Source organism: Halyomorpha halys, unplaced genomic scaffold, assembly GCF_000696795.3.
Source record: "Halyomorpha halys isolate HHAL.00 unplaced genomic scaffold, Hhal_1.1 Scaffold1024.1, whole genome shotgun sequence".
NCBI classification, from domain to species: Eukaryota; Metazoa; Arthropoda; class Insecta; order Hemiptera; family Pentatomidae; genus Halyomorpha; species Halyomorpha halys.
This window is the reverse complement of record NW_027106221.1, coordinates 76,161-85,833: the sequence shown is the minus strand read 5'-3', so window position 1 is coordinate 85,833 and position 9,673 is coordinate 76,161. Positions and strand designations below refer to the sequence as shown.

The 9,673-nt window shown below is 30.3% G+C and overlaps 2 protein-coding genes across 2 annotated transcripts in view; one reads left to right on the top strand and one right to left on the bottom strand.

Annotated features, from left to right (window-relative positions):
• The window catches only part of fzr (fizzy-related), a 30,278-nt gene extending 23,086 nt beyond the window's left edge, over positions 1–7,192 (top strand). Inside the window, exons 8-12 of the mRNA XM_067044585.1 lie at positions 2,570–2,791; positions 4,133–4,265; positions 4,423–4,586; positions 5,236–5,433; positions 7,113–7,192. Of these exons, the coding sequence (XP_066900686.1) occupies positions 2,570–2,791; positions 4,133–4,265; positions 4,423–4,586; positions 5,236–5,433; positions 7,113–7,154 (759 nt within the window). The 3' untranslated portion in view covers positions 7,155–7,192. The remainder of the gene's footprint in view (positions 1–2,569; positions 2,792–4,132; positions 4,266–4,422; positions 4,587–5,235; positions 5,434–7,112) is intronic.
• A 1,495-nt stretch (positions 7,193–8,687) lies between these two features.
• The window catches only part of LOC106687910 (intraflagellar transport protein 74 homolog), an 11,315-nt gene continuing 10,329 nt past the window's right edge, over positions 8,688–9,673 (bottom strand). Inside the window, exon 9 of the mRNA XM_014432077.3 lies at positions 8,688–8,891. Coding sequence (XP_014287563.1) covers positions 8,688–8,891 — 204 coding nt within the window. The remainder of the gene's footprint in view (positions 8,892–9,673) is intronic.

Here is a 9,673-nt window from a genome sequence, read left to right as displayed (position 1 = left end):
CCTCTACTGCTCTTCGGTCCTCATTCCCCTTTTCTCTTCCTTTAGCTCTACACTCAGCCGTACATTCTAAGAGGATGCAGGCTTCTTCGTCGACTTTCCCTTCCAGGTCCTTTATCATGCCAGAAACCCTTTTCAGCGTCGGCGACACCCATTCTTCTTTCTTCTGATCGTACACCGCTCCTATGGCGTCCACTATAGCCTCTGCTACCATTAGAGCCACAATCTGGGAGACCTTTTTACCAATGATCTTGTGTAGATCATCGGTATACATTGCTTCTTTTACCATTTCGGTTACAATTTCCGGGATAATTTCCCATTGGGCTTCCAGTCCTACTATAATATTGGCTAGTTCTCTCAGCTGCCCATTCAGGTATTTCTGGATCTCATGAGATACCTTTTTCCTCTCCAAATAACTTTTCACCCGTCCTTGAATTACTTCTGCCCTCTGGACGGGTCTTTCAACTTCTGGGTTGGGCTTTAGAGGGGACTCCTCCTCCTCTCTCTCTCTCTTCTTCCTCTTTTTCCCTTTGGGGCTCATTTTCCCATCTCGACTATCAGGTCCTGTTTCTTTGTCGGCTTCACTGCCACTTCCTGAAAACAGCCTGACATTTCCAGCCACCAGTTTTCTTTCGTTTATCTCAATCAACGAAGTACTTCTTGTAACATTAGATGCTACAACGGCCAAGTCTCCCGCCATTGCAGCACTGCGGACGTGTGATGACGACGCCGGGGAACCCGCTTTCTCGTTCCCAATCGACGCCGGTACTGGGGTTCCGTGCCCCTGCACCGTAGTATGATTATAATTATTTTCCTCCATTGTATTTTGGAAAATAGCATTTTATACCTACTGCCAGGTAAAACACAGCCGCCTCTAACCTGAGGAACAAACGCTGACCAGTACGCCGCCTATTCTAGGAACCGTCGCGTCTGGATTTGATTCTAGTTTTGGTCCACCCCGGGTATTTTATTTCCCCGGTTCCCGTCATATCTGGTGAGAATCCCCCTATCCGCCACCTGGGGAGGCGGCCGATGGGAGACTAGCTACTCCACACGGGGGAGATTTGTCAACCAATCTATGACTGTTCTTTGCCCTAAAGGGATCACTCATGGTAAAGTTTTGTTGTTTTTGTCAGACGCGGCACCTTTCATGAATAAAGCTGGTAATGCCTTTAATGTTTTTTATCCTGAGATAGTTCATTTGACCTGACTGGCACATGCATTTCATCATGTTGCTGAAACAGTGTGTGCTCAATTTCCAAATGTTGACAAGCTTGTGTCCACAGTAAAAAAAAATTTTTTGAAGGCTCCCAGTCGTATTACTAGTTTTAAAGGAACACTCTGACTTAGCTTTACCACCGGAACCCATGATAACACAATGGCTTGTGGCACCTGGCTTGATGCAGCCCAATATTATTGTTTAAATTTTGAAAAAATTAAAAACATAATATCAAAACTTAATGTTTTGATTATGTATTGTTTCTGCAGTATAGGAAGCGAACACCTTGTTAACAATTAACTCAATAAAGACTGATTTGGCTCACATAAGTGCAAACGTGGCTTTTTTATCCAACACAATTACAAAATTAGAAGAAAAGGACCTTCCACTGACGCAAAATTTAAAGACTGTGAATGAAGCAATAGAAAGACTGGAAAATATAGGTGGTGAAAACGGAGAAGTCATAAAAAAAAAAAAATCCAGGATATAAAATCATTCAGTCCATTGCAAAAATGCATTTAGTCAGTAATAATTTTGTAACTGACCCTGCTGAATAATTTATTTCTTCCCAAGTTTTAAACATTTTTCTAAAGTTTTTTTTTCTTTTTAATAAGGATTATTCTTTATTTCAATTTATAATTTGTTCATAATTCATTCTGAGTAATTATTAATCAATTAGGCGAATTACAATTACTAATTAATGTCTTGTTATTGAACAGCTATGTTTTCTCTAAGTACATTTTTTTTTACATATTTTAACATAATTTCTTTAAAATATTATTCATATAATAAATACATATTTATGTAACTTTTTTTAAGTTATAAAATTAGTAATTTATATTGTTGAATAATACAAAATTTATTAATACATATTATTTACATATTTTTTTAAATATTTGACAATTTATTAGCACATATTTATGTACATATTTCGGATTTTTTAGCACATAAAAATCCTATCCCTAATGATAAACACTATGATATCACACATTAACTATCACAATTAATTAGTGCTCAGTTTAATACAACAGAACTGAGTTTATGGGAACTGTAATTAAGTATGGCTACTTGCTTATGAACAAAATAAAATTAAATTTTTCGAATAGTCAACTAATTTTCTTAATCTATGACAATTTTCTAATTACTATAAGAGTTTTGATTTAAGAAGAAAAAAGAAATAGATGTGGACTATTGAGACTTTACAAAAAAATAAATTTAATCTATTTTTTCTTTGATTACTGATCTATTTAATATATTAAGCATCTTAACAGTGGATTATAAATTGTTTGTATTAAAATATATCTCTTAAGGATGAAGTGCTATTGAAGGTTTTTGTTTCCTTTGTTGTCTTAGGGGAACTTAGTTGCTGTGGGAACACATCATGGTTATGTTCAAGTTTGGGATGTTGCAGCAAACAAGCAAATTTCAAAACTACATGGTCATTCTGCACGTGTAGGTGCTTTGGCTTGGAGTGGTGATGTTTTATCGTCAGGAAGTCGGGACCGTATGATACTTCAGAGGGATGTCAGGTCTTCTTCAAATAGTGAGCGAAGACTTCCTGGTCATAGGCAAGAGGTACTAAAATTTGTTATAGATCTATATTAATCAAATTATTTACTTTAAAGGATATTTTAATTTATTTCCTTTCTAACTTTGATCAACCTTTTCTAGTTCAGTAATAGTCCAGTCAAAATATGGTCAAGTTTTCCTTGTGGTTAAGTTAATTCAGATGTTTATAATTTTGTTTTAACCTTCTACTGGAAGTAATATCAAAGGTCCTGATGATAAAGAATTGAGCATAGTCAGAAGCTAAACAGGAAAAAAAAAGTGGGAAAATGCATCTTTTTTTTCTTTTAATGTTATATTTTGTGGAGGGCTTCATAGAGACCCATTATTATTTTTTAATAATTTGAAAAATACTTTATAAGAAAGGAAATTTCAGAAATGAAAGGTATTGGCATCTTTTCCTAGTCTCCTTCCAGCCTGATCTTGCACCATTTCTATTGTATTTTCCTGTCAATTTTATGTTTTTTGATAAACTTGTACTTTGAAAACAAGGTTGTCAAATCAGGATGTGAGGAGTTTCATACCATAAAAACCAAGGACTGGTTTCACTTCTGTATTCAACTTCTGACATAAAGATAAGTTAAAATAATTGACAATGATGGCCTATATTTTGAAGAATAATTTTAATGTGCAGATTTTATACTGAAATTTAAATAGAACATATTTTATGCACTAAGGCTTCTTTGATGACCTAATATAATTTTTATTACAATACTAATTGTTGGGAAAAGGGGCGAGAAATTATTTGCTCACAGCCTCTACACGGTCGTTAAAGTAGAGTCGCTGAACTTACCTTTGATTTGTTTAATACAGGATGCGTGAAGCGCTTCATACAGTGTAATTTTCTTTAGTAAATAAAACGGAAATTAATAAAGAAAACAAAGCAATAACAAATGAAAAATATATTTAAAATTAACAGAAATAATTAAATTTTCTTAAGTCTCTATGTGAATGCGAATTGTGAACTGCTGTGCTATATATTGCATGCGATGTTGTCCTTCCAGCCTATACTTCTACTCTGCCCTCTGTGATAATACTATAATGTTTGTTGCCTTGTGATAATACTCTCTGTGGCAGTAAACATGTATTGCAATGTTGACTCCGCGACCAGCAATCATACACTATCTATTTTTAACTAGATCTTTCTTAGCGTCAACTGCGTCTTTCTTATCACTTAAACTAATTTAAAATATTAAATAAATCAAATTAAAACCAATGAAAATAAAAATAAAATAATTGTCCTCCAATTCCTAATAATAATGTTTGACCATTACTTATTTACTATTTGACTCACTTTGTTTAGATTACATATTATGATATGATCTTTTAATGTTTTATTATTTTATGAAGGTTTGTGGATTGAAATGGTCTCCAGATAATCAACATCTTGCCTCTGGTGGCAATGATAACAGGTTATATGTTTGGAACATGCATTCTCTTACCCCTATCCAGACATATACTGAACACTTGGCAGCTGTGAAAGGTAGTTAATTTTGTTCTCATTATATATAATATCATCTGTACTTAAAGTTTAATTTATATTATGATTTCCTACAATTTTATTTCAGGTGGATGTATTTTTTAAATTTATAAAATAAAAAATTATTACTACTGTTTATGTGTATGATTTTTTTTTTAAGCTATTGCATGGTCACCACACCATCATGGTCTTCTTGCTAGTGGTGGTGGTACAGCTGACAGATGTATTAGATTTTGGAATACCTTAACTGGTCAACCAATGCAGTGTGTTGATACAGGTTCCCAAGTATGCAATCTTGCATGGTCAAAGCATTCCTCTGAACTAGTAAGTTCCTTATCTTAAATTTTACTTTAGTTTTAGAAATAAAACTGTATGTTTATTTATTGGAAAGATCTGTATTCATCTGTATGAAAGTTATGTGTGGTGTGACATGTTTATTTATTAAACCTTTTTACATAATTACTTTCTTTGTTCATTTGATGTTTTTTTTCTTGAGTCTATTTAATTTTAGTTGTCATTCTGAGTAGGATGTAATGAATAAGCTCATAAATGTTAAAAATAACTTTTTATTGTATTGTCTTTTATGATTTAACTTATTATAACAGCAGAAAATAAATAAATCAGCTATGAGGCAGGGTTCTTGCTAAGTTATAAGAAATTCAACCTGTAAATTTATGATTTCTTATTTAACTGAACATGATGTATAATTGAAACAACAGCAGAAAAAAAATCAATAATTTCTCAACTTCAAAATCATTTTTTTTCTTTTCATATCTCTTTTCAGAGCCATTAAAATAAATAAATAGCTTAATGTATATGGTAACTTATCAAATCAATTAACAATGCTCGTAATGAGAAATTGAAATATTTATAGTCTTAGATAATTTTCAGAGGCTCATTGATAACTCTTACATAAGTGTTTAACAATTACTTGATATATAAAATCATTGATTCATTCATTCAACTATTTCAGGTAAGCACTCATGGATATTCTCAAAATCAGATATTGGTTTGGAAATACCCAACTCTCACACAAGTTGCAAAACTTACTGGCCACTCTTACAGAGTTTTGTATTTGGCTATGTCTCCAGATGGTGAAGCTATTGTCACTGGAGCTGGAGATGAGACCTTGCGATTTTGGAATGTATTTTCTAAAGCAAGATCTCAAAGGGTATGTATTCATATTTCAATACCTTATAATGATTGATAGATATTTTAAAAATTGGTATTAGATTATAGGATTTTGTTTTTAGACAGAAATTCTTTGATGTAATAATAATTATAAGGTAAAATCATCACCTCCTTCTCTAATCTTTCTCAACCAAAATTTATCTTATATTACTATAGTCCTAGTGTAATTCATAAAAGACATGGAACAATATAATGGAATTTTTATCAATTTTATCTCTAAACTTCTTTCCTTAATCTCTCTTCAGCTATAAATTCATAGTTATCATTATTTTGAATGTGAATTGCTTACATAATCACCCAGGATAATTAAAATTTTTCACCTTCACAGCAACGGTTATCCATTTGTGCTCATGACCCTGTGATTTCCCTAGTATTAAATAATTGAAATAAAAAACCTTATGTCAGTAAAAAGAAATAAAAAATATATATTTAAAGCTAAGTAAATTGATAGAAACAGAACATCTTCCTTCTCACAGACACAACATGAAGTACTCCTGTTTTAGAGAGAGGGAATGAGATGAATGGTGATTATAAGGGCTACACATTGGAGTGAGTATTAGCTCCTCCTATATCCATGTGTTCACTGGTCAGCAGTGCTGCTAGCCCAGCTTTCGTGTGGAAGAAATTCTTCAGAACAGCTAATTTAGTATACATAAGTTACATGGATAAGTTATTTATTTTCACTAAATCAATAAACTTGTTAAAAATAAATGACTGTTTATAGTCTAGTCCTGTTCAAATCATTGTTAAAAAAGGGAGGCTGCTTTGCATCAGATGAGGTAGTTTTTATTGTTTCAAAACAGTTTCTTGGAGTTGGACTGAAAATAAAAGATATAATATTTGATAAGAAGTATGAGGTAGCTTCACATTGCATCATCCATATATGAGATTAGTTAGAAATATTTTCTCTAGATTGTAGTATATGTGACTAAAAGTATTAAATTGATACACATCACTCTGCAAGAAGAACATTTTGGTGCATGATAAAAAGTGTTAGGTATAGGTGTTAATAAAGCTAAATGAATAAAGTGAAGTGAATATGAAAATTTCAGAGGGGTAATTAAACACACCTGAGTCAATTGCTATGAATACTTGGTATCAGCTACGCAATGTTCTAAATTTACTATCTTAAGGTGTCTTCCCTATTGAGTTGTACACTAAAGTAAACTTTTGGATTGTCTTACTGTATTATAGAAAAATACTGAGGAGAAAGACTTCTGCTAAAAGAGAGAAAAGGTGGTTGAGCCAGACATTGTGTCTAATAGGCAATCAGAATAGAAATGGATTAATAAGAGAGCAGTTGGTGGTGGTGATGGGACTAGATATTACCACCATAAAGTATCTTGGCTAACCATCTTGGTTTGAAATTATTATCTTAAATAATAAGTTAATTTGTTTTGGCATTGGTACATAGCAGCAGTAATAGTTGGTTGGTGATCAGGTGGAAGATAAAAAATTTGGACTGAGCTAAAAATACTAACAGAAAAAATCCTAAACAGAAATATATATTATCTGTTAAATATTGGTATTTGCTACAATGTTTATTTGTATTTATTTTTTTAATTATTTCTATTAATTTATCCAACTTAACTAAATACTTATTTGTTTTTCTTTTCTCATTTTTCATTACTAATGTTTACTCTGGTGGTTCTTTTTCAGGAAAGTAAATCTGTGCTCAATTTATTTGGGAACATTCGTTGAGTCCTGTTATGCACTGTGATGTGGTATTATGTTTTTTTCAGTTCCATTCAAATAACTTTTGTTAAGTTAATTTTATTTTAAATAAGTTTGAGAAATGTACATATAATAGGATATAAAAGATATATATACATAATAGAAATATAAAAGGATGCTTACAACTGTCAGTAAATCTATGATCAATTTGTTTGGAAACATTTTTTTGAGTCCTATTATGCACTGTGATGATTATTGTGGTTGTTTTCAGTTGACATAGTGACAGTTGACATTCTTAAATTAAATTATCTACCATTTCTAAATTTGAAACTATCTTATTGTTTTGTCCATCAGATGTATCTTAAAATATTCATTCAAGTTATAAATTTTAATTTAATTCTTAATGGGAGCACTGTAATGTCCCTACCAAAATTAAATTCAGTATTGTGATATCAGTTTCAGCTATTTTCCAGTGCTTGCAATAGCTTTGTGTTTAATATATAAATAATACATTTATATTTATATACATACATGTATAATTATGTATAAATCTGTTCTGGAAAATAGTGGAATTTTAATTGTACAATGACACTAGTTAATTAAATATTATTTATTTTTTTTTTAAATAAAAGATATATTTGTTATTATTGTTTTTAAGTAGAAAGCCTATATAATATAGAATTTCATTGAAATCAATAAGTTGTGATTTATTTACTGTAATACATTTAATGTAATATATATGTATATGAAGAAAAACTTCGGTTTATGTAACTATTTATCTGTAACACTTGTAAATAGTAAATTAAGTGCAATTTTGTGGATTTAGAGGACTTGTTCCAAGCCTAAATTTTTTTCTCATTGGTCTGGTGATAAGACTATTACAATAAAGGGTATTTTCTTTTGTAATATCCATATCACTCAAAGAAAGGGGAAAAATCATGCTTGAAACACATTAATCGAAATCGACAAAATTGCACTTAATTCATTATTCGTAGGTGCCACGGGTATATTGTCTATATATAGATCTAAGTGCTAATGAACCAGCACTTACAGACCACCACAATATATGAATTTATAATTTTGTTATTTGTTATTTTAAAAATTTTATAATTCCCATCTTATAATTCTTTTATTGTATTTAAATATTTACATTTTTTGTTCTATATTATAAATTTTAATTATTTAAATTAAATTTTTTTTATATATTTTAGTTTGAAGTACTTAAAGTAAGATACTATTATGATAATCCCTGGAATTATTATATTATTTTGTCATTTAATACTTTATAGTTTATGTTAATTTCAAACTCATGTTTATAAAACTTGTTATTATTTCCCCTCCAATTATCCTAATGCATTTATTTGTGTGTGTGTGTATTTATATCTATCAGTGTGTGTAAATCTATAACAAATAAATTAAAGCTCATACCATTTGGTAGTTTATAATTAATTTTTTATTTTATTTTAGGGACCGAGGTTTGGTAAAATCGAAGTTATTGTTAACACTTAAACATTAAACAGTTTTAATTAAAATATCAAATTAGTCAACATTATATTAATTTTACATGTTTATATTATTTCTAAGGAACATATTAAGTGATTGCAACAAACTTAATGTTTCTTTTCTAAGTTCCATTATATTTATTGAGCCAGCTTTCATTTCTTCTATATTTTCTTTCATCAAAAAAACATTTTGTGCTATATTGGAGAGTTTCTTTTCCATCGAAATAATTTGTATATGATTTTCGTTTTCATAGAGCTGTAACTGTAAATATTAATATTAATTTATTAGTTATAACTTGTCTGTTACTTAAAATACTTTATGTATACATATACACACACATGTTTACTTTCAATACATACACACAATATATATATTTCAGTTTTCAAGATCCGAGGTATATAAAAAATACAGTGAAGTGTCATAGTTCAATTTCTATATAATAAAGCCCATGTTACATTCCCAAAGGTTTTTGATGCTCCTGGATAGATGACTAAAATTTTATCCTATCCTCATCTCTAATATATTTTCAGCCTAATAATTTAAAGTATGTTATTTATGAATATGGTCTTCAATATGTTCTTCGTTTTTGTTAGCAAACTTTCTGTTCTAAGTTAGTTTATTTTAAAATATTTTTCTTAAGTAAATTAACATTTATTTACTAATCTCCAGTCTTCAAATGAATACCTATTCATGAAAAAATTTGGCAAATGAAGAAGATCAGAATAGTTGATTTTAACCCAACTCAAACAGGATGTCTACCAATCTTGGAAAAATTTGGGAACACTGGGAATTTTACAAGGAGATGCAAGTACAAATCACTGTCATGAATGAGTTTCATTATTTGTCACAATCAGTTTACAGGATATTAATAAATACATAAGTAAACATTTAACATTCTCAGACTTATTAAAGGTGTTTTCATTGATTTTTTTCTTCATATCAATATTGTTACAAGAGATCGGAACACTTTTCTTCTATTGTAAACCAGCATTTAAAGTAATTACCTTTATTTATTGCCTCATAATATTTTGAAGTAGAAAGAG